This window comes from Marmota marmota, unplaced genomic scaffold (genome assembly GCF_001458135.2).
Source record: "Marmota marmota marmota unplaced genomic scaffold, marMar, whole genome shotgun sequence".
NCBI lineage: Eukaryota > Metazoa > Chordata > Mammalia > Rodentia > Sciuridae > Marmota > Marmota marmota.
In genome coordinates this window covers 20,202,586-20,229,343 of record NW_026000211.1, presented here as the reverse complement: position 1 = coordinate 20,229,343, position 26,758 = coordinate 20,202,586, and the positions used below count along the sequence as shown (strand labels likewise).

Below are 26,758 nucleotides of genomic sequence, written 5' to 3'. Positions count from 1 at the left end.
GGATAGGGTAGTCAGTAAACACTTTTTAAGGAATTAAAATGTTAGCTGAATATGGATTAGAGGGAACAATATTCCAGGTAAAGTCAGCAGCTACTTCAAACTAATAGTGTTGTAAACAGTCAGTAATCTATCGGAAAACACTAGTATAAACTTTCTCTTATTGCACAACATAGATATTAATAAACTCTAAATATTTAAAGCTCTAGATATGAGTATGTAAATAATTAAATATTTTACAGTAGTTCAGGTGTAAGCATGTTTTCTTTATCTCTCTTGCAATATCTATTAAAATCTGGAGGCTGAGGCAAGTGGATCATGAGTTCAAAGCCAGCCTCAGGAAAAGCAAGGTGCTAAGCAACTCAGTGGGACCCTGTCTCTAAATGAAAAATACAAAATAGGGCTGGGGAGATGGCTTGGTGTTCCAGTGCCCTGGAGTTCAACACCAGTACCCCCCAAAAATGATAATAAAGGACTAAAAACATATAAACTAACTAGAAGACAACAGGAAGGATATAATAAATAAGACATCCATATAATTTTCTGGTAGATATAAGAAGTAAATAATCTCTATGTATGTTTGTATATATGTATTCATCCATAATGTGAACATACAATTAATTGTACATTTGTTTATTATTTGTTTCTATCATAATGTACATTTCTTGGGCACAGGTACTTTATTGGTCTTTTCCTATATTGCATCCATAGTCTTCAGTAACTTTCTCATTTTAAGAAAATGATAAAAATATGATTTCAAAGTAAAATGAATTAAATTCAAAGACATTTGAATAGAGAAGTTTAAATAGAGAACCATGTCTTTTTTAATGCAAAACATTAACAATGAAGAGAAAGATTTTGAAGAAAAAAAGTGAGACCAAAATAACTTTTAAACTTTTTAATTAGCATCCTTTTGTGAATACTACAGTATACTAAAAACCTTAAAATTTGGGGTCTCTCGTACTAGTACTTTTTTGTCTTTTCCTCCATATTTTTTGGTACATCATAATTATACATAATAGTGGAATTTGTTGTTACATATTGATACACATATGATATCAATGATACAAATGGTTATTATCATTCCCCAGTATTCTCCCTTTATCTCTATTCCTGGCACTCAGTGTTTTCCACCCAGTATTCCAACCAAGTTGTAAATCAAGTGAGAAGTAATTAAGCAGTTATAAAATAAGGTAATTGAATGGTTAACTTGTACAAATGCTTTCTTTGGAAATTTATTGGGAACATACTGTAGCAAAATGAGGAAATAAAGGAAGAAACAGAATCAGGGAAAGAGCTGATGCAACTTAGAAAAGTAACAATGTGATTTCCTCAGATGAAATCTACATAAAAAGTCTTAGAAAATCCTAGGAAAGACATATAGCTATGTAGTGCAGTGAAGTTTGGAATATATTATAAAGACATAATCATAGAATTGAGAGTATTATAAAAAATAAAAGTTGAAGAAACAACATAATGCAGAAGAAAAAAATTTATAAAATTAAAGGAAAGCAAAATGTTAACTAATAATAATATAAATGGTATTATATTTAGATGTCTGGAAAAGAATCATCAGGGTAAGAAACAAGCACTTAAAAATGGTTTTCTTTGAAGAAGCACAACTAAATATAAAGGAGGTAGGACAAAAGAGTGCTATAAACAGCACTAAAAAATTCTTCAGTTTTTAAACTATATGTAAACTTTGCTTTGAAAAGAACTTTAAAGTAAAGGTTAGAAATATAGAAGAATTTGTAAAGACTCGTTGTGCAAGAGACCTTTATAAACAAAAAGAATGAAGTCTTATAGGAAAGGCTACCTTATTTAAAACCTACACTTACTCATTTTTTTTGATGATTTTTTGAAAACATTCAATATGTCAAATACTGCTAGGGTCTGGATTCTGCAGTAAAAACCGGACCATTTTTGGATTCTTGATTTTACTTCTTGTACTTTAGGACTCTTGCACTTTAGGAGTCTTGTTAGGGAAGTCAGATCCTAGGCCAATTTGTTGAAGATTGGAGCATAGTTTTTCTTCTATTAGGCACAGGGTCTCTGTTCTAGTGCCTAAGTCTTTGATCCACTTTTAGTTGAATTTCATGCAGGGGAGAAATGGGGGTTTAATTTCATTTTGCTGCATATGGATTTCCAGTTTTCCTAGCACCATTTGTTCAATAGGCTATTTTCTCCAGTGAATGTTTTTGGCACCTTGTCTAGTATGAGATAACTGTATTTGTATGGGGTTGTCTCTGTGTCTTCTATTCTGTACCACTGGGCTATATGTCTATTTTGGTGCCAATGCAGGCTGTTATTGTTACTATAGCTCTGTAGTATAGTTTAAGGTCTGGTATTGTGTTGCCTCCTGCTTCACTTTTCTTGCTAAGAATTGCTTTGGCTATTCTGGGTCTCTTATTTGTTCAATTGAATTTCACAATTGCTTTTTTTAGTTCTGTGAAGGATATTATTTCAATAGGAATTGCATTAAATCTGTATAACAGTTTTGGTAGTATGGCCATTTTGACAATATTAATTCTTCCTATCCAGGAACATGGGAGGTCTTTCCATCTTCTAAAGGCTTCTTCAATTTCTTTCTGTAGTATTCTGTTGATTTCATTGGAGTTTTTTACCTCTTTGTTAGAATGAATCCCAAGTATTTTATTTTATTTTTTTGAGGTTATTGTGAATGGGGTAGTTTTCCTAATTTCTCTTCCAGTGGATTCATCGCTGACATATAGGATTGTGTTTGATTTATGGATGTTGATTTTATATTCTGCTATTTGCTGAATTCATTAGTTTTAGAAGTTTTGTGGTAGAATATTTTTGATCTTCTAAATATAGAAATATGACATCAGCAAATAGTGATAGTTTGAGTTCTTCTTTTTCTATTCATATCACTTTAATTTCTAAAGCGCAAGAAGTAAAATCAAGAATCAATAAATGGAATGGATTAAAACTAAAAGGCTTCTTTTCACAAAGGAATCAATCACTAATGTGAAGAGAGAGCCTACAGAATGGGAGAAAATCTTTACCACACACTCCTCAGAGAGAGTATTAATCTTCAGGATATATAAAGAACTCAAAAGCTTAACACCAAAAAACCAAATGATCCAATCAGTAAATGGGCTAAGGAACTGAACAGACAATTCACAGAAGAAAAAATACAAATATATGAAAAAACAAATATATGAAAAAACGTTTACCATTTCTAGCAATTAGAGAAATGCAAATCAAAACTACAGTAAAATTTTATCTTATTCCAGTCAGAGTGGCAATCATCAAGAATACAAGGTACAATATATGTTGACCAGGATGTGGAGGAAAAGGTACACTCATACATTGATGGTGGGATTACAAATTGGTGCAACCATTATCGATAGTGGAATGGAGATTCCTCAGAAAATATGAAATGGAACAACCATTTGACCCAGCTATCCTACTCCTCAGTTTATACCCAGAGGACTTAAAATCGTCATACTACAGTGACACAGCCACATCAATGTTTATAGCAGCTCAATTCACATAGCTATGGAACTAACCTAGATGTCCTTCAATAGATGAATGGATAAAGAAAGATGTATATATACACAATGGAATATTACTAAGCCTTAAAGAAAAATGAAATTATGGCATTTGCTGGTAAATGGATAGAGCTGGAGAACATTATGCTAAGCAAAATAAACCAGTCCTAAAAAACCAAAGGCCAAATGTTTTCTGATATGCTGATGCTAATTCACAATAATGGGGAGGGGCTAAGGAAGAATAGAGTTACTTTGACAAAGGGGAGTGATGGGAGGGGCGTGGTATGGGGACAGTAGAATGAATCTTACAATGTTACCCTATGTACATGTGGGATTACACGACTAGTGTGATTCTGCATTATATTCATCAAAAGAATGAGAAATTATACTCCAATTATGTATGATGCAAAAAATGTATTCTATCATGTATAATTAATTAGAACAAATAAAAAAGGACATGGAAAAAATGGGCCTAAATCCTTGATCTTGTGGAATTTATATTGTAGTAGAATGGAACATAATGAACAAGAACATGACAAATTAATGAATTATATGCACACTATGTTGCAAGAAAGGAAAATTAGAGAAAAACAGGAAAGGACAATCAAGAGTGACATGTATGGGCGATCTACTTAAGTTTTAAAATAGAATGGTTAGGGTAAACCTCAAAAGGAACATGATGTTTTATCAAGGCATTGAAGGAGGTTGAGGAGTTGAACACATGAATATCTTAGAGAGAGAATATTTATTCCAGGTTTTGGAAATAGTGCAAAGGTCGTAAATAAGTAACATGTCTGATGTAGTCCCAGAACAGAAAGAGAGCTGATGGGTCCTCCAATAGAGTTAGAAAATATGAAGGAAGCAAGAAAGTAGATCAAGGAATAAACACAGTGCCTAATCATGTAGCAGCATAAAAGACTTTATAACAAATTGCTATTTTACTCTGAGCGAAATGGAAGATTTTAAGATATTGAGAAGACACGAGGCATAGTGTATCATTTATCTACAAAAGATCACTTTGGCTGCTCTATTAAATATGTATAGTTAGTTATTGTTTAACAACAGGGAGACAGTCGGAAAATATGTCATTATGCAATTTCATTATTGTATGAACATCAGCGTGTACTTACACAAACATAAATGCTACAGCCTATTACATAGCTGGGCTGTGTAATATACTCTATTGCTCTTAGGCCACAAAGCTGTATGGTAGTTACTGTTCTGAATATTGTAGGCAGTTGTAATGCACTGGTAAGTATTTGTGTATCTAAACATATGTAAGCATGGAAAAGATAATTTAAATACGGTATAAAAGATAAAAAATGGGGATACCATATAGCTCACTTACCATGAATAGAGTTTGCAAGACTAGAAGTTGCTCTGGGTGAGTCAGTGACTGAGTGGTGCATGATTATGAAGTCCTAGGACATTCCACACACTACAATAAACATTATAAACACTGTATATTTAGGCTATCCTAAAATTTTTAAAAGGTTTCTTCAATAATTAACTTATTGGAATTTTTAATTTTATAAGCTTTTAATTTTTTGACTTTTGTGATAATGCTTAGCTTAAAACACAATTCAAAGGCAGTATAAATTATTTTCTTGTTCTGAGTACATAGCTCCATTGGTAGAGTGCTTGCCTCGCATGCACAAGGCCCTGGGTTCAATTCCCGGCATCACAAAAAGCAAACAAACAAAAACATTATTTGTGGAAAAAATTGTTAAAAATATTTTCTTTCTATAAGCTTTTGTTTTTAATTTTTAAAGTTTTTAACCTTTTTATTAAACACACACACACACACACACACACATACACACTAGTCTAGGGCTCCACAGGATCAGGATCACCAATTTTACTATTTTCTACCTCTTCATCATTGTCCCACTGGTAGGGCTTCAATAACACGTGGAACTGTCATTTACTATGATAACAATGCCTTCTTCTGGAATACCTCCTGAAGGAACTGCCTGAGGCAATGTAGTTTCAATTTTTTTTATAAGTAGGAGTATACGCTCAAATAATGATAAAATATAGTACAGTAAATACATAAACTAGTAACAGTAACTTATTATCACTACAAAATGTTATGTATTAAACAAATGTATATGCTATACTTTTATGTTATTAGCAATGTGGAAAGTTTGTTAACACTGGAATCACCAAAAATGTGTAATGCATTGCACTGTGACATTACAATATCTATGACATTGCCAGGTGATAGAAATTTTTTAGCTCCATTATAATATTATAGGGCCACCATAGTATACAGACTGGTATTGATCAAAACATCATCATGTGTCATGTGACTCTACTAGGAACGTTAGCAGAGACCAGTTAGGAGGCTATTGTAGTAGTCCAGATGATGTTGGCCAATCTGTTGCGCTGCAGGTAATAAGAAGGAAGTAGATTTTAGATGTATTTTGAAGGCTGCGACAAGATGATATTTCTGATAGAGTAGAATAAAATAGGTAATGGTCAAGAACAAGTTCATGTGTATTAGACTATATAACTGTAAGGACATATTTCCTTATAATTGAAATACAAAACACTGACAATGGAGTAGGTTTTGGGACCAGGATCTAGAGTTCAATTTTTAGCATATGTAATTTGAGCTGCCTCCCTGATAGTGAGCTGAGCATGCACTAACTTATATAGGTCTAGAATCTGAGGAAGGGCATCTTTGTAATATTAAGGCATAAATTTGTAAAACTTGAGATGAGTCAGGTCACAAAAAGATTAAGTGCAAGTAGAAAATAGAACAGATGGAGGAACAGAGGAGAAAATAGGCACAAGTAAGGTAAGAAGAAAACAAGTAGAGTGCTGTGTCCAAGAAGGCAGTTAGAGTAAATATATTAAAGAAAACAGAGTTATCTGTCATTTAAAGCTGAGAATGAGGACTGAAAATTAATCATTTTATTTTGCAAGGTATATTTCAATAATGACTGGACAAATATAGTGTTAGGAAATTGGTGGCAGCAAAAGTGAAATTGGAATGGTTCAAAGAGAAATTAGAAAATGTGGCAGTGAGTATGGCTCAAATACGAAGATCACTGAAGTAATTCATTAATATTAAAAATGTATTCATGATACACTGTTGGTGGGATTGCAAATTGGTGCAATTACCCTGGAAAGCAATATGGAGATGCCTCAGAAAATAGGAATGGAATCACCATTTGACTCAGCTATCGCACTCCTCAGTATATACCCAAAAGATTTAAAATCAGCATACTACCATGATGCTGCTATATCAGTGTTTATAGAAGCACAATTCATAATATCTAAACTATGGAGACAACCTAGGTGCCCTTCAACAGAAGAATGGATGAAGAAATTGTGGTATATAAACACAATGAAGTATTAGCCATTAAGAAGAATGGATTTATGACATTTGCCAGAAAATGGATAGATCAGGACACTGTCATGGTAAGTGAAATAAGCTAATCCATCAAAAACAAAGGTTGACTGCTTTCTATGATATGTAGAAGCTAACCCATAATAAAGTGGGCTGGGGGTAAGAATAGAAGTTCAATAGATTACATTAAGGGGAATGAAGGAGGGTTGGGGGGATGGTAAAAGGAAATATAGAAGAATGTATCTGCCATAATTTTCCTATGTACATATATGAATACACCACAGTGAATCTCACTATTGTGTACATCCACAAGAATGGGGTCCTAATTAGAATAAGATATATTTCCTGCTTGTATAAGTATATCAAAATGGATTCTACTGTCATGTATAACTAAAATGAACCAATAAAAAATTGTTTATGACAGTTTAGCAATAATATATGTATTATAAAAAGGACTTAAAATCATTTAATAAAAGATAATCCAGAAGAAGAATGGGTAAAAGATATGAATAAGCAATTTATAGAAAAAGGAATAGAAATTCATATTTAGTATAAAATAGGATGCCCCCAAAAGTCAGCACTAACCATTTAATCTCCATTTAAACTGAGAGTAGCTACCACTAAAATTGGCAAAATTTTCAAAAGTTTAGGAATACCAAGAATTGATGAGTATGAGAATAAAATTCACCTTTATATGAAATTTATATACTGAAATGCACAGTAATTATAATATAATGTAATACATTACATTATATTATAATTTATTAATGTATTATATTAAAATATAGCTATGTTAAGGGGGAATTTCTTTTTTTTTTTAATTTTTTATTGTTGGTTGTTCAAAACATTACAAATTTCTTGACATATCATATTCCACACTTTGATTCAAGTGGGTTATGAACTCCCACCTTCACCCCATACACAGATTGCGGAATCACATCAGTTACACATCCATTGATTTACATATTGCCATACTAGTGTCTGTTGTGCTCCACTGCCTTTCCCATCCTCCACCCTCCCCCCTCCCCACCTCTCCCCTCCCCTCCCCTCCTCTCTCTCTACCCCCTCCACTGTATAACCCTGAGGGTCTCCTTCCATTTCCATGCAATTTCCCTTCTCTCTCCCTTTCCCTCCCACCTCTCATCCCTGTTTAATGTTAATCTTCTTCTCATGCTCTTCGTCCCTACTCTGTTCTTAGTTACTCTCCTTATATCAAAGAAGACATTTGGCATTTGTTTTTTAGGGATTGGCTAGCTTCACTTAGCATAATCTGCTCTAATGCCATCCATTTCCCTGCAAATTCTATGATTTTGTCATTTTTTAATGCAGAGTAATACTCCATTGTGTATAAATGCCACATTTTTTTTATCCATTCGTCTATTGAAGGGCATCTAGGTTGGTTCCACAGTCTTGCTATTGTGAATTGTGCTGCTATGAACATGGATGTAGCAGTGTCCCTGTAGCTTAAGGGGGAATTTCATGGTTGATATTTAAATTATTTGTATATCTTCCTTATGACTCAGAAATCTTTAATGTAACATTGGCTGTATTAAAAATTAAAAATTACCTAAATAATTATTAATATGATTTAAAAAAATCTATATTATACTCTTACTTTTGATTTAAACATCAGTAAACAAAATAAGGTTATTTCATATTTCCTGAAATAGAAAGTACTTAAAGTCATACCATTGAAAGTAAAATGTACAAAAACAGAATTTTTAATGTACTCTTAGGATACAAGGGATTTCAAATTAACATCTTCTCCCACTCACTCACAAAATAGGGAACAACTGGAGAAAAGTTTTCAAAAGGTAAAAGAATTTGGGAGCATAAGATGACCTGATTTGGTATAAGATGACCTTATAACTGATAAAGCTCACATCTTCAAGTACATTGACTTTATAATCCTATACTGATAACGATGCACACATACCCAATTTTACTTAAAGTGTAAAGTGAAAAGAAAGGGCAAGTAAAAGAAAAAGTAAAAGAATCTGGGCTATACCTTCCCAAATTCTCCACTTATCTCTTTTCTGGTAGAGGGTTAGGGGATGGGGAGAGATGCCAGAACAGATTCTCATTTTGTAACTTTCATCCATTGAAAGCAAGCCCACAGAATGGGTAAGTAGAGTTACTTCCCTAATGAAAATATTTTTCTTTAATACATAAAAGACCTTTATTTCTTTATGCAGGTATATATTTATCTAATTATGAGTTATCATATGGAAAAAACACATTAAATGAGAAAACTGAAACTGTGTTGGTAACTAAATTAGTTTTGATATATGTGAAGCATTTGGATTTCTATATTGAAAAACTAATCATGTATTACCTAAGTAATTATAAATAGGTAAAATTAAATTTACATAATACTTTAAAATATATTTTAAGATCTATATGACTACATTCAAAGTTATAAATGCAGATTTGTGTTTGTTATACTTTAGTTATTACAGTAGCAGCTGCACACAAAGCTTTAAAAAAGGACCAGTTACATTCTGAATCCTCACAGCAGCATTTCAGGGAAATATGTGGTCAGTATTACCTTTAATTTATAAAATCAGGGAAATAGCAGTTGATTTCTTATGAGGAACATTTTATAGCATGTGATTCATCTTAAATATTGTTGCCCTCTCTTCTTTTGGGAAGGTATATTTTTCTTTTTATTTCTTACACATTTAAAAAAGACTTCTTCCCTTAACCAGACTCTAGATGATTCATCTCTATAGGTTGTTATTTGAATCCCTCTGATACTACTTATGTTCATTCATTATACAGCACAGGCGCGTGCAAACACACGTATGCACACCATGCACAAAGTCCTTCACCACTTCCACTTTTTTCAATTAAAATATTATTAGACTGCAATGTGGTATGCTCTTGGATGATAAGCTTAATAAAAACAATAGTTTAACAACCAAATCAAAATTTGGAAGGTAAAATGTTTTTGGAATAGAATATGTCACTTTTTTTCAGTCAAAAAAATGGAGCCCCACACTACCGGAGTTGAAATACCAATTATTCAGAATCCAGAACAGGGCCTGATCACTGTGAATTGTATATTTTTTTCTTAAGAAATTTTATCCTTCTTCTTGAAAGCCACACCATCCACATTGCTTTTCTGTGCTTAGCTGAGTCTGAAATGATCCCTTCTTCTGAATTTTTGTAGGCCACAGTTTATCAAGTATATGATTTTGTCAATTACTGATTTTAATTGTTGATCTGTGATAACTTTTAAACCATAATTTCTTCTACTAGACCAAAAACTTTGGGGTTGAGGGCAGAAACTATGTCATAAAACTTAGTTCATGGGGAAGTACATAAACAAATAACACTAATATGCTACTTTGCTATAGTTCTAGAGCCCTTCTAGAATCCAGTTTAATAAGAGTGATCATTTGAAGTTCTACTCGAGAGTATTTTGTTCATTATATTCTAAATATACCTTGACCAGTTTAACTTATCAAAAGGTCATTGAATATTGTTTCTGAAATGGTTTTTAGTAATAATTTTAAAATAATTATATAAAACCAATGTGGGGAGGGTTGATGATGAATTATGTTTGTCTTCTGAATCTTATGTGGCAAAATACTTCCCTAACTTGTAAAATTTACACAAAGCTTGTTTAAAAAAATACTATAGATTTTATTTTAGTTTGATGTTGTATGTGCAGTGTACCAAAAAAAAAATCTTCAGAAAAATATAGTAAAAATGAGGACAAAACACTTTCATATCACCAGCCAGAGATGAGCAATATAAGCTGACATTATTTTTTTACTTGAGGTTTTAATTATTATGAATTATCTACAAAGGAAACAATACAGCAGAAGTAGTACCACTTTATCTTGAACTCTGTATTTTCAACTAATTTTTTATACCAATGCCTATTAATGAAATGCATTTTAATAAACTCCAAAATCAATAAGATTCAGGTATTAAAAGCATGATATTTTGCAGCTGCAATCTCTAGAGTCTTTGGACCAGAAAAGAGATGTACATAGAATATTAATGTAGAGTCACACTAAGTTTCTTTTTTCTTCATAAAATGTATTGCATCAGCAGAGCATTCACATTCAGATTATGGTAGATATCCCTGTTTTTTGTGACTACAAATGCTTATGTTAATGTCATCTTTCAATGGAAGGTGGCTCATTGTAGAAGCTACATCTTTGCCTGGCCATTGTATTCTTTTAAGGAGAGAGAGATGGCACAGAGAAGCAAAAATAGAGTTTATAACTTGAAGTGGTAAAGAAAGGTGAATATAACAATGGGTACGATGTCACTCAGTTCTTGTCTAGTGAAAATTATACTATACCTTGAGATTTTTATCAGATATTGCACTGTCTTCTTTATAAAAAGTACAAGGAGAGATAAGAAAGATACAATCAGTGATTCACGTCATTATTTTTTTAAAAATTTGTTCTTTTTAGTTATATATGACAGTAGAATATATTTTAACATATCATTCATACATTGAACATGATTTCCCATTCTTGTGGTTGCACATGATGTGGAGTTACACTGGTTGTGTATTCATATATGAACATAAGAAAGTTATGTCTGATTCATTCTGCTGTCTTTTCCATTCCCATCACCCAGCCTTTCCCCCATGACCCTCTGTCACATCATTCTTAAAACTAATATTCAGCTTACCCTTAACACTAATATTCCGGGTTAGTTTCTTGCTCATCCTTCTTCCCTCTTATCCCCAGTTCCTCCTCTCTCACCCTTATTACCCAACCCATCCTCATCTTTTTTTTTTTTTTTACCTTCCACCTTTAGTCCTATAGGCCTAAACTATTTTTGGTAAAAATTTAATTACCAGTGAAAAAAATGAGTTCGACAATCTATATAGTATAGAAGTTATTTTCTGTGACAGTAAAAAACTATGTTATCCTTTAATAAAATATAACAGAATCCCTGGAGACAATGCTTTGTAGGAAAAGGCCAACCACTTCAAAATGAAAAAAGAAAGAACTTCAGAAACATGAGTGAAAAATCTATGCCAACATTGCCAACCATGGTGCCTAAGTATAGAATAATGGAAACAGAGTAAAAAAAAATGAAATCAGGTCTTATTCTTATATTTTTCAGTGAAAAGATTAATCAACTGTGATTCTAATTGAGTGCATCACATTTCACCTTTTGAAAAGTGATGAGGGTTTTTCCTTTTTTTTTTTTATTTTGTAGAATAGCCTTGTATAGTGCTCATTAGGAAAAATATGCAGTTGATTTGAATTAGGTTATATGTGCTCTACTTATTGTTTTGCCACCAGAATTAGTGCAGCCTTCACAAAGATTCGTAAAGATTATGCTTGAAGGCTTCATCTCCTTCAGTGTGATAGGTGCATCTTCTGCAATGAGGCTGGTCTGAATGCTCTTGGAGAGCTACTCTATAGCTGTGCTTTGTAACTAGTCACCTTCACTAGTCTGCTTCATTGTTCATCTTTATCTCAGGTGATGACCTTGCCTCCTACTTCATAGAGAAAACCAAGCAGTTAGCTACTGAATTATGAAATCAGAGCACCAAAATATACAGCATATGTTCTGTATCTATCCTAATTTTCTTCCATTTAGTTTCAGGCTTAACTCTAATCTATTTCAAAATCTGCCCTTTAAATATTACCCTTTTAATTCTTCTTTTTTCATCTTTTATCCTCTATTTTACCCATCTTTTCTGTATTCTAAGTGTTTCTCAATTCATTGACTTCTTTTCTCTTGATTGTACACAAGCTCAAACCCTTGATTTTAAAATTTTCACAGACTTCATTTTTTAGAATAGTTTTAGGTTCACAGAAGCATAGAAATTTCCCATGTGTGTCCTGCCTCCATATTTTTTTCTATATTCTATATTCTTTTCGTTTTTCTACTTCATGACATTATATTGATAATTTTTAAAATTTCTAAAATACTTCCTTCAGTTTTTGTGATATACTGTCTTGTAATTCTCATTTTTCTCTTAACTACTCTGTTTTTCTTTTTTCCCCCAATATTTTCTCTTCTTTTCATGCCTTAGAAGTTGATGTTCCTAGAAGAGGACTTTTTAAACCTGAATGTCCTTATGAATCACTTGAGGAGCATGATAAAATGTAAATTCTGATTTAGGAAATTATCATGGAATTCAAAATTTGTAGTTATAAGACGTACAGATTATTGATTTTTCTACTGGTTAAAGGGCCATAATTTGAATAGCAGTGTTCTGGCCAGAAAAGAATTTTTGCTCATATTCATTCCCCAGTGAATTTACAGGTGTGCCATGTTATTCATAGCTCAGCTTCTAGTATGTGGTGTGGGGTTTGGGGAAGTTGGAGCCCACAGGCCAGGAATTTTGCTTATTTATTGCAATTTGCTTATTTATTGCAATTGAGTGGAACATTATATGCTACTCAAGTATGAAAAAATTTTGGAAAGATCTGCCCCAGAATTCTAGACATCTGATCTTGCCTATTTCCAGATCTATACTCTCATCTCTAGCTGAAGTTTTACATTAACCGTATATCTCATAGGCATCGCATTACACACACACACATACACACACATATGTACATATATATTATATACACATATATTGCATTATACATATAAACATACATATATACCCATGCATATTATATATGCATACATATCACATTATATATACATATGTATTTTATGTATTACACATATAAACACACATGTACATGTACACATATGCACTATACATAAATATGTAAAACCATATATGTGGTACATACACAGTCCATATACATATGAACATCCATATATATGGTTCCATCTATATACATGTGTATATATATGTATGTGTGATATATTGAACCATATGTACTATAAATACATGTACATATTTATAAATAATGTTTTACATGCTTATGTGCAGGTGGATATATATGTTTCTATAATTTAACCAGTTACTAAAAGTGCAAATATGATAATAATCCTATCATACTTTCATACTTTCTCCTTACATCCAATTAGTGGACAAGCATTTTTCTGTTTTTGTTTTTTTCTTGTTATTTCTTACGTATGCCCCTTTTCATTTTTGGAATATCCTATTGCCATTGACTCTGTTCTACCTTCTCAGACATTAATTTTTCTACTCCTCATAATCCACATATTTTCTTCTCAAATTACTTCTTGAATTATATATTTGAAACAAAATCTGATTTGCTACTTTCCTATTGTCTTTCCTTCATTTAATAAAAAGAAAGAAGTCCCTTTTTCTTCATTAATGACTGAGTTCTACAGGACAGATTGCAAAACTAGATGGGAGCCTTTGGCCCTCCCTCTAAGGTCATTCCAAGAATTTAAACTTGCCATTTCTATTTACACCAAAACTTGGCCCCATGGACACGCAAAAGGGAAGCTCAGAACTCTTTAATGTCTTGAAAGTGCCTTTAAAGAAAGGCTTCTTCCTCCTTTCTGATGGCTGGAAAGCAGCTATGATGACTGGAATCAAAGCATCTATTTGGATCTTAAAAGAAGAAATCCCAGGGTGGCAAAACAAGAAGGGGGAAGAATTGTTAACCCCCATTTCACTCTTAGTCTTCTCATTTCCTTAGCTATTTTTTCTTTTCAGAAGGAAAATAATTTTTCTAAAACCTGTATTATTGTGGTCTTCCTGTCACTCACAAGGGAACCTACTCTGAACTAACACAACAATGAAACACTGGTCTGTCTATCCCTTATGTATTTTCCTGCAATTCAATACCTCTCATGTCTATCATAATAATAAATTTTATAAATTACATAGATTTTTGGAATAAAGGCTACTGATACTAAGTGAAGTAAGAAATTATAACAGTGATACTAAGTACATATTTTTTGCTAAAGAGAGATGATCACATTTCGACCATGTTATTTTTTTTTAAATTTTACTCTCTAGGTGCATACAGCTCTACATGTTATAATTAAAAATAGCATATTCAATACAATCACTCAGTCTGAAGAAAGGTCACTCAGTCCTCCAAGGCAAGAACCAAGACTTGACCCTGATTCTTGTCTCCAAATCTGGTGTTCAAATATGTATTCAAATGCAAGAGGAGAAAAGATAGAATGCAATACTGGTTAAGTTACAAAATATCCAAAATAAACTAGCTATATTTTGTAAATGCATATATTCCATCTTTATACTACTATGTTCATGAGCATGAATTTTAGTTTGCTCCAGAAATTTGAAATTTTTCATATCAAACTTCTTCAGTGTAATCTTTGCTCTAAGTTGACATATTAAAGAACTGCCAATATATAGAGAATGATATGTACTTTGGCCTTTTCAAGTAGAGCAAAAATTTTAAGATCACATGTTGTTACTTAGGGGAAATATTTAAGCTACACATAAGATATAATTCTCTTACTATCATCTCAGAAAACACCATCAGAGATCTGCAGCAGGCAATATCTTTTATGATCTCACTCCATTTTAAGTTTTGCAGAAGAAAGAGATATCCTGAATTCCAGAGATTTAAGGTAGGAAAATAATTCTTTTATCTTTTCAAGTATTTTATGGGCTTTACAATGAAATAACATGAAGCAAAAGGGAGATTTCTTAATAGTTTATTCTGTATAATCCTCTGATGCTTCTTTTCTTCTCAATAAATAAAATAGGAGGCAAATTAAAGACACAAGGACATTCATTTATTTGTACTGGACAGGAGAATATATTATACAAAGATAGGTTTCTCAGTATTTTATTAAGTTAAAGATAAGTCTCTTCTTAAAAGGGACTGATTTAATAACTAGTAGAAATATCATTTAGAGTGATATTTTAAAACATATATTAGAGTGATTTATTATTTAAAAGGAAGCATTTTATAGAGATAGATTGTTTTTATATTAATGGGTTAAGGATTTCATCATATATTCCTTTATTATCTTTTGTCAGGAATATAAGAATTTTTAAAATAAGATTATGAAAAGCCATACATATTTCCTTGGATTTTTGTTTTGTTTAATTTATCTATAATTAATTATTTTGTCTTTAGACTTCTAATACATAGGGCAAATATACTTTAAGGGATGGACATTAACAAAAATGTAAATATAAAATCAGCTTACTAAAATGTTCTTTTACAATCAAGTGATGACAATGAAATCTTATGATAAAGAGAAGTATTATTTTGACTAAACATTTGTTGATACTTTTTAACACCTTAGAATAATCCTATAAATTTTCCCTAGGAAGCTAATCCTGAAATAACATAAAGTATGGATTTACTAGAAAAGAAAATTTGAGGCTTCCCCTGATAGCAATGTTACTATGAAGTTAGCCATATCCTCCATTTCCTAGGGAGACTCTTCATTGTGAACAATGCCTTTTGTGCCTAAAATACTCTTTCCATCGTTTCTGTCTACTCAAATTTTATTTAAATTGTCTTCTTTGTTATAAGGAGTTTGTGCTCCTTCCCATTCCAAAAGGGATTTTTTTCCCTCAATATCTATAATTGTTACTGTGTTTGGTTCTCATTAAAGACCATAATTTCAGAAGTTTCAGCAAAAGAGTCTCTTGGAACTAAATCATTAAATGCACATAATTGGATTAAAAGACACAAATGTTCTCTAACATCAGTGGTTCTCAACTTATCTAGGGAATCGAAAACTTGTCAATGATTATAATCCCAGAACTGTGATGGGTGTAATAATACAAATTTAAATATTATACCTTGAGAATGCACATTAATATTTGATTCATATTTATTTGATTAATATTTAGGATGATCATTTACTTATACTTTCTCTTCCCAGTCAAGATATATTATAAAAGTAAATAATAAAAATCATTTGATGATTTAAAGATACATTTTATATATGAAATATTTTATGTATGAAACAGTTGCTACAACCATTTTCATATGAAATGTTGTTTATGTTTTCTCAGTCTTTAAAAGATACCATCACAACATGAAAGCATAATTCTACTTCATATATTAGAGATGGGGATGAATTCCATATATGAACAGGTGTGGTATAGGTGAACAGTCAGTAAGTGGATAAACTAGGGCACTTTTTCTTACAAAAGAGAGATAAGAGGCAAGTCGTAAAAAATATTACCACAAACAAATAAAATTAGGAATAAAAAAAAAACCTGCACCAAATTTCTCAAGCAGTTCTCCTGAATGGAAGAACAGAGAAAGATAACAGTGATTTTGGTTATGCCTGAAGATAATTATTTATTTGAAATTGTTAATTTGCTTTTGAATGAAAAAAATGTTGCTTCACTCCAAAATCAATAGTTCTATCATTGCTCAAGATAGTCTGTTAAACCCTAAGGATAAAACTATTATTACTGTCCCTGCCTCAAGGACTTCACAATTTAAACTATATGGAGCACTGGATTACCACACCCTTGAGCTGTGTGGCACTGGCACATAAGAGGCATCCTCAAATAGACTTGGAAGGGAGATCAGAGAAGTTTTCTTAGAGAAGGTGAATGAATATGTGAATTTAGTAGGGATTAGCCAGGCAAAGAGATGGAATTTACATTTTTCCTCCCAGTCACCTGATGGAAAACATTCGAGTGGTCATTTCATTGAAGATCAAATCATTTCTCTTCTCCCAGGTTCCTATTTAAAGTGCTGTGTGGTAAATATGAACAATAACAAGGTAAACATTTTGCCGTTGCTGATCATTAATAATTTCTTCTACTTTTCTAACATTTTGCTTGTTGTTAGTAAGTTGTGGGTTTATTGTTTCTTTTTGTAGTAACACAAACTCTCAGCTTTTTACCTCTTAATTCTTGAATCTAAGAATATCCAAAGCTAACATCCTCACCAACTGTTGAGATCCTTCTTTGTAACATGATAAATTTAACTTTCAAAAGAAATATAAGCTTTTATATTTGTCTAACACAAAAAATGAAAGTCAACAGAATCTAAATCATAGAAAAATTACTGTAAATTATAGTATCTCTAGGATTTTAAGATAGGGTAAAAATTATGAAAGGCATCCAGCAATAACATTGGTATGGCAATAGTGGCTTGAAATATATTCTTACAAAGCCTAGTAGCTTCTGGGAACCATATGCATTTTGAAAAAAGACAATATTGTTGAGGGTTTTCAGGACTAACTTATCTTAAAGAGTGTCAGTAGGTTAATAATCACAACTATTTGTTTATTTTCCAGAGCTTCAAAGTCCTAGTAAAATATTAAATAAATAAATACTTGCTTTATTTCATCCCAGTGGTAAAAACTACAATTTTAGTCTAACAAGCAGCATGATAGAGTAGTAACCATTAAACCATGGGGTATTATTACCCAACAGGGGCTGAGCCTAAGTGTTTTTTTGGGGGGCAGGGATGAAAAGTATTATTCTTTGGATATATACAGAGCACAGATATACAAAATACATAAGCAAATATAGAGTATATCTGTGGTATTATAGTTTCATAGAAGGCAGTTTGAAAAAAATGTCTAAAACAGTTCCTTAAGACTCAGAATTTAAAAATGCTGAGAAATAATTGCATAATTATTATATAATTGCACAATAATTTATATTGCAATACACAACACAAATTTTCAATTAATTATGGGGCAAAAGAGAAACAAATCTTTCATTATTCCACTAGATGCTTCCATTTCTATTTCACAGCCTTTTCTCAGAATAAGCAATATCTTCTTAGATTTGTTTGATCCTATATCTTTTATGAGATCTTGAATATAAGACTCTCTTTTTACTCCAGGTAATAACACAGATTTAAATGGAATTCAAATCTAAAGTCATATATATGTGAGAGGGGCACATGCCATGTCAGGTTGATTCATAGTTGCGTATCTGCTTTGTGCATGATAGTGAATTAATACTATGCATGTAAAACAAAAATCAGAAATGATCCTATCTCCATGGGACTTATAATTGGAAGGTAAGAGAAAATTTGAATGAAAATCTGAAACACAAGTTTGAATTTTCATCTCTATGGTGATATATTATTAAAAATGAGGGTTTTGTTTGCCTAATACTTTGCATGCTCCATTAAATGTAGTCATTGCTTTATACATTTTTCTAGAAGTCATAGAGAAATTTAGGTAGAAAGTTAGAACATCCAAGCTTCCTGCACGGAAAATGTTACTAATTCAAACCATGCCTCAAATATAGGCAAAGTTTCCCTGAGCAGGATGGTTGTCTTAAGCAGAGGAAACAGAAACAAATAAAAATAAACCCAACAAACAAACAAATCAGAGACATATACTTACAGAGGCATGTATAGGATAAATAAGTTCATTTTGGCCATGAAAAAATAGAGTAACATTTTAGTTTATATTCTTAAAATTATTTGATAAATATTTTTTTCTGAGTAAAGAAGTTTTATTGCTGGAATTTTAAAATTTAGGTTAACCACCTGTTGGAGATGTTTTTCAGAGATTCTCAAATTTAGTTAGGATCTTGGCTGGACCAATTACCTCCAATTTAAATGCAATGAATCAGTGTTGCGAAGGTTTTATAATAGTATGAGAAACATCTTAGGGTTTATACAAATGTTTGTGTCCCCTCATAGAGAATTACTCATCACTTGCATTTGAATATTCCATCCCCTAAACTATTTCTATAGACTGTTAATAACTTTTACATTTTTTTCCCATTCCTAATTGTACCACAAAAGTTACTGCTTCTGTACCTGAAATTGCCTGTGATGTAATGGAAATACCTTCTCTTAGAAAAAAAATCTCTTAATACAGAGAGTTTAACACAATTTCAGAAATGCACTGTCATGAAGATACATCTTTTTACCACTGTATTTTTTTCTGACAACATCTAAGGACTTAAAACTCTATTTTCTAAAAATGTGTTATTGTTGCCATGCAGTTGTAGAACAGATTCATTTTCTGTGACTTAACAGCTAATTTTTTATTCAAATACTTTCCATTTGTTGCTGAAAATCTGAAACACAAGTTTGAATTTGTAGTCAGTTGGTTCTTTCTTAGAATTCCTGCCTTCACTCCAGAATTAGTTATCTGGAGGTGATTCTCATGTCTCTTTTCCTGCCTACTAACCCTATAAGACAAAACTGCAAGCTATACTGTTGTCCTAATGGGAAACAAGAACAAATAAAAACGAAAATAAAAACTATATTTCCAAATAGACATGTAACTATATATGAATTTATTTTCAATAAGTACTGGTAATTAAGTATAAAGATAATCATATGGAAAAGTATAGGGGACAGGTTTGGTGATAGAATCAAAGAATGATCCACTGTATATTTTACGACATAGAGGAAAGTAAAAGATCTATCTTCTTCAAAATAATTCCCTAAAAATTTTCTGAGAAAACTTGAGCAAAATGTATCCTCTGTCATTGTAGACTAGTTTATTACTTTAGTTAAAGTTCATGTAATGACAAACACTATAGAAAATTGATGGAAAGATATATGTTACTTAATAAGGTCATTTGGATGGGTAGATAAAATTCTGACAAATTTGTAATTTTGTCACTTCGTCATAACCTGACAAGTTTTACCTCCACCCTTGGCTCAGAGCTATTTCTTCTCTATACCCCACTTTAAGTATTCTAATCTTATTACATGTAAATGTATTTTCCATTCTTTTTTCTTTGTATCCTCTCTTCTTATAACCCTTTATTAAATCTACAGTTCTTAACATTAAATCTGTATGTGAATGTAGATATATATATATCTACATTCCTAACTGATGACAGGATGCAAAACTAGCATCTCAAACACCCTAAACCAAGTTCAAAGTCCTCTTTTCTTTTATTTAAATTTTTAAATTAGTTCTAATTAGTTCTACATGACAGTAGAATGCATTTTGACACATTGTATACAAATGGAGCACAACTTCACCTTCCTCTGGCTGAATAGGGTGCAGAATCACACCAGTAGTGTAATCATACATGTTTATAGGGTAGTAATGTCTGTCTCATTCCACTGTCCTTCCCATTCCCACACCCCTCTCCTCCCCTCACTCCCCTCTGCACAATTCCAGATTCCTTCATTCTTTCCTACCCTGCCCCCCCATTATGAATTAGCTTCTATATGTTTATCAGAAAACATTCAGCCTTTGTTTTTTTTTTGTTTTTGTTTTTTTTTTTTTGGATTTGGCTAATTTCTTTTCTTTCAACAATTCAATTGGAAAATGGATTTGATTCCAGTATTTCTTTTAAGAGACTATCTTTTCAAGAAAATGCCAAAGTAGTCTCTAAAGTAAAAAAACAGATTATAAACATTTTTCCTAGTAGTTTTGCCATTGCTTCTGAATATAGTTCTTACTGTTACTAACTATTATCAATCTTATGAACTCCAGGGCAAAAGCAATTCTCTTGCCTTAGCCACTGGAGTAGATAGGACTATAAGCCCAGTACACACCACTAGGCTATTAACTGTAATTTGAAGTAAACGATCTCTGAAGGAGAGGGATTTATAGAGGTATTTTAAGCAAGTTACAAGACTATTCCAATAATAAAGACTCTCCAGTTGTAAATTATTTGCTTTTAAATGTTATCCATATTTCATGGTAAAAAGATGCTACAACTCCTCCATATTGTTGTAGGTTTATTATTGCAGCTAGATCAGTAGTTGTTGTTATTATAGTTTTAAATTGAAAATAAATTTCTTCAACTTAGTCCATCACCACTTTCCATACACATACTATATAATTGTGTGATTTACTTTACATACATCTCATTTCTGATGATTGAAGAAGTACTTTACAAGGCCCGGTACAAGTATCGAGCCTTCTTCACAGCTTCTCTACTTCACATTCCTTAAAACATTGTTATTAGTGTTTTTCTTAACTGGTGACACTTTTTATTTTTCTTCTAGACTTAATTTCTGTGTTGGGAAAATGTAGAAGTTTCCCAGTCATCCATAACTAAATGTGCTTAGCAGAAATATTTGTGCACAGAATTTGGTCAATGAATCTTCTTGAATTGCTTAACATTATACAGGAAACACATAATTGTTGATTGACTTACTTTCATACACAGTTATGTGGTTAAGGGAGAGGAACATTATAGAACAGAAGATATTTCACCAGCTGTTTTCTGAATCTTCAGGGTAAACTGCCTGAGGCATTGACTAAGGAGCTGGGCTATGATTCTTCTATACAAGGGACAATTTATGATATTTTTCAGACAAAAAGAACAGAATCATATGCTATTTGTAGCATAATTTGAAAAAACCTATATAGATTCTTGCTTTTATTCCTGTATGCATAAACCATGATAGTAGTAAAAATTTATTCCTTGAAGTGCATTTTTCTTCAACATGTTACATAAGAAAACAGAGCCAATAAACATTAAAGAATTTCTCTCATCCTTCAAAAAATAACAAAAGCAAAACCCAGAAATTCAGTGCCAAAGTGTTTCATAGGCTTTGAAGTAAATCAAGTCTTTTATTTTTGATTATCATAACTTCTGAAATTTACATTCAGTTTTTGACATGATGTGCCATAATTTATTCAAAGAGCAAGCCTATTTTTATATCAAATTGTAAAGAAGAAAAATTAAATGTTATAGTATGAAGATAATTTAAGTGAAATATTTCTGGCAGTTTTTCTGCTTTTATAATTTATTCTGCATGTTCTTCATAATCATCACTTATCTCCATTTCAAAGAAAGCTGAACACTGATGTTTTGTTCCTTATTTTATTAATATGAGAACTAAAACCAAAAAAACCACAGAACTGCTTAATAAAGCAGCAATGTCTGAGAAAAATGTGAATGCTTTAAAAATTTTACTACTTTGAAATTCATATATCTTATGTGTATGCAGCTTTCTCACTTTTTTAATTTAAAGAATTATCTTCATAAAAATTTTCCTCTAAAAATGTCCCATTCCTGACATATTCTGGTAATGAATGCTTCCATTTGTATTTTTATAATAAATATTATTGCTCTGCTGATTTTGCCTTTATAAAGCTCATTTGCTAAAAGAGCTAAGAGAGGTAAAAATATCATCTGTGACTTTCTACAGTAGTCAAAGAAAATGCTAGAATGTTATATAATAACATTGCATTAATCAAGTTTTAGTCTAATAATCAACAAGAACTCTCAAACATTGCTGATAAGAATTCAAATAGGTACAACTACTTTGGAAAACTGGTAGTATCTACTAAAGCTAAACACATTCATGCTCCTTCTATGACCCAGCAATCCCTCTCATAGAGAAAGTCTTGGATGCAACATACACATTACCAAAATTGTGTGTATGTGTATATATTACCTCAAACATTTGAGAAACCCAAATGTTCAACAGGGTAATGGAGAAATTAATTGTGGTATAGTCATACAATGGAATAGCATGCAGTAATAACTTCCTGCTACATGTGACAACATGGATACATTATATAAACATAATGCTCAGAAAAATAAAGCAGACTCAAATGACATTTTATATAAAGTTAAAAAGAAGTAAATAAGTTTACTGTATAAGTCCAAAGAGTGATTACTTTTGGATAAGCTAATTCCTGGTAAAGGATATGATGGTGAGAAAGGTTGGGGTGATAACGACACTTCTACTTTTTGATCCAAGATCTCTCTACCTGGGCATGTCTCCTCTGTGAAACTTTTTCTAGATGGAAACTTTATTTGTGTGCTTTTTATATGTATATCTCACCTAAAATATTAAAAAATTTAAAACCTATGAAAAAACTTTGCACCAGCAAATCATTTACTTATAAATGTTGATGGCTTTGATTGGTTTTCTATCCTCCAAATTGACCTAGAATTTTTTAAAATTATACTTAGGAGGAGTAAGTCCTAATGTTATTTAGTACAGTAGGGTGCTCACAGTTAACAATATTAAAATATATATTTCAAAATAACTTGAAGACAGGATTCTGAATATTCCAAACACAAGGAAATGATAAATGTTTGAGGTGATGCTTATTCTAAATATGACTTGATCATTACAGGGTGCATACATTTTCTCAAATATCACACTGTACCCCATAAATAAGAATACTTCTTGCATGCCAAGAGCTAAATAAAACTTAAAAAATAAATTAAAAGACAAATAAGTAGGAGCATTTAATATGAAATACTTCTTTATCTTAATTTTCCCTTTGTTTCCTATTGCTTAATACATCACAAACAGATTTAATCAACAAAGACCAGTTTCCATAAAGACATTAATTTACAAATAATTTCCAGTAGAGGGAGCTTCCCTTTCTTTACTATAGGAAATCCTCTTTCAGGAACCATCAATGAACGTGAAAACATTTAATTTTCACACATGATTATTCTTCACAGAATTATGAGTTACTCTCACCTAAGAATAGTCCAGTATACAGATAAACCTTAACCTTATTTGAATTATTAGAGAAGAAAGTAAATTTAATGAAGAATATAATTATTACATAAAATTCTGTATTATCTTTTTTCATAGATTACATTTTTTTGATTATTCATAAAAAGCACTTTAACTAAAATTACTCAATATAAATGAAGACAAATTATTATTATCTATTTGAAATATATTTTTGTAAATTTCAACTAAACTAGTATTAAATCAAAGGATCTAGTGATGAGTATTATGTATTTAGAAAATAGCAAATGATAGCAAATGTCACAGTGAATTGCCACTGTACATATCTGACCTCATTAACCAAAATATCTTACTGATATTAAGTATAATAAAATAATCTGATTTCATTGGGGAAAAGCACATTATTAAACATTAAAAAGAAATTATAGTAAAGTGAATAATTTCTTTCAAAACATGAACTTAGTACTCTTTTACATGAAATTTTCATAAATTTAAAAAGCTCCACACGTTTTGTTTTACTCAATACATATAAGATTTCTGGCAATTGTAAAGTTATCAGAATTTAACATATCAAAACATTTTTACTTAAAATACATTAATTCACAATAGTTCAAAACCTTAATTTAAAAAAATCAATAACTTGGGAAATAATAATAACATTCTCAAACAGTTCCTATTTTATAGATATCAAAATAATCTGACTTTCTATAAGGTAGTTTATGAGATACATTTGATATTTTTTTAAGGCAGCCCAAAGATTGAAAAAAAATTGACATACTAACACAGAAATGAATACTTCCATACTTCAAATAGAAATCAGCATATGCATAACTTACTCAAATTATTTAACTCCAACCCTCTTGAAGAGCTTAACACCAATAAAAAATGGAAATCTTATGATAATTATATGGTAATGGTAAAATAACATTTTGTATTGATGGTTCAGAAATCTGTATGAGCCTTATCTTGCCTTTATGTATTATTTGATTAAGAATTGGGAATTAAATTAGCTGATCTTTTGGCTACACTCTGATATCCTCTTTAAATTAATTTTTTAAAAATCCCATTGAATATTATTGGAACAGAATTTAAAAATGATATGTCATAGAGCAATTTTATAATTTAATAGGTTGGTTAAATACTTTCTTCAAAATAATTCTTGATATCAAACATATCTAATGAATTATTTATGATTTTGCCTTCATGTAGTAACTGAACTAGGTCATTAGAAAATAGTACCTGCAAGATCCTTAGTTTTCATTCATTTGACTTAATCTTAGAATATATCAGCAATGTTCAGAGTTCCTTTGATCTGCAAATACTTGTGTTCTATATTTCTGCCTTTTAAAAAGTTAGTAATGTCCCATTTCTAATTACAAGATGTTTCATAACTTTTAAAAAGAAAAAACTCACAATATATGTCACTTTAAAAAGGAAATTGTAAAAGCAGTATGTGAGAAGGAAAATCTAGGCTTTTGGAATATTTTTTTTTTTCTAAAGTAATCTCAGCTGCAAATAACTTAAGGTGCTATTTACAAATACACAAATCAGTGAAAATAAGGAAAATCACCTGTTTTCACAGGTCCCAATAGATGACCGCTAGGCAGTTTTACATAGAAAACAATACGAGTTAAGGGATGATTTCAGTACGTCAGTATAGAATGCAAATTTCTTTTAACTTCATCAATAACAAGTGGTTGCAAGGTAATGCACAGACTTAATGATTCCTCTGACTGTAAATACAAGTAGACTTACCTGAGTAATAGTGCTGCTTCCCAGAAATAAAATCCAGAAACTAATGTCCGAAAGTGTCTCACGTGTGCCATGATACGGAGAGATATATTCACGATCCTGATAACAGACTTATCCAAGGCACAGGGAACCAGAAAGAGAACTGAAAACGTGCAATCTAAGCCCTTGTGGCGCTGGTGGAGACAAACGCTAGGGAAGCTTCAGCACCTTAGACAGCTCCTTGCAGTACTCAGACCCTCTCGTCAAAACACTTGAAATTCCTGTTTGACCCCTTCCTCTGGGCAATGAACAGAAAGTAGAGTCACAGGGTTACAAATGTATAAGTGATTTATACAGTGAAACCAGAGAAAGGAGTGAGACGAAGTGTCCGAAGTGCCTAGATTCTGAGCAACAGTTCACTGAAGCTCAAACAGCAACGGAAGAATGCTTGTCCTTTCTTGGCTCAGACCCACGATAAGAGGAAGAACTGCAGCAACTGCCAAAACAAGGATGCTTCTCCACCTGCTCCTATTGCAGCCTTCCGGAATCACGTTCTCCACCTTTGGGAAAAAACCCAACAAGCGCGGCAAAGGGAAGTGGGGGCGGAGCTATACGCCCTCTCGTCAGCCAATCACAACTGCACAGCGGATCAGAGTGACAGGCCACTTAAAACAGTAGGAGGTGCCTGTCATTTAACCCTAAAAAAAAAAAGGGAAAGAAGATTTAAAAAAAAAAAAAAAAAAAAAGCGAGGAACTGGTGCGAAACCCAAAGGCAGTGAATGGAGGGAGTTGGAGGAAGAATCCTCAGAGCTGCGAACTGGGTGGAAGTCAGCTTTTTTCTGGGTTAGGTAGAATAAACACGCGGGAGGGATCTTTAATATTCTTTTCAGGAAAATGCACGGTTTAGTAAAGACAGGTCTTTTTGGTTGTTACTGTCA

At 31.8% G+C, this 26,758-nt stretch overlaps 1 protein-coding gene across 2 annotated transcripts in view; it reads right to left on the bottom strand.

Moving 5' to 3' along the window:
- Positions 1 to 26,373, bottom strand: part of Glra3 (glycine receptor alpha 3) — a 176,049-nt gene extending 149,676 nt beyond the window's left edge. The window contains exon 1 of one of the 2 annotated variants that reach the window (XM_015486085.2): positions 25,845 to 26,373. In XM_015486085.2, the coding sequence (XP_015341571.1) occupies positions 25,845 to 25,915 (71 nt within the window). In that variant the 5' untranslated portion in view covers positions 25,916 to 26,373. The remainder of the gene's footprint in view (positions 1 to 25,844) is intronic. The other variant, XM_015486084.2, reaches the window with a different exon arrangement.
- Positions 26,374 to 26,758: the final 385 nt, after the last annotated feature.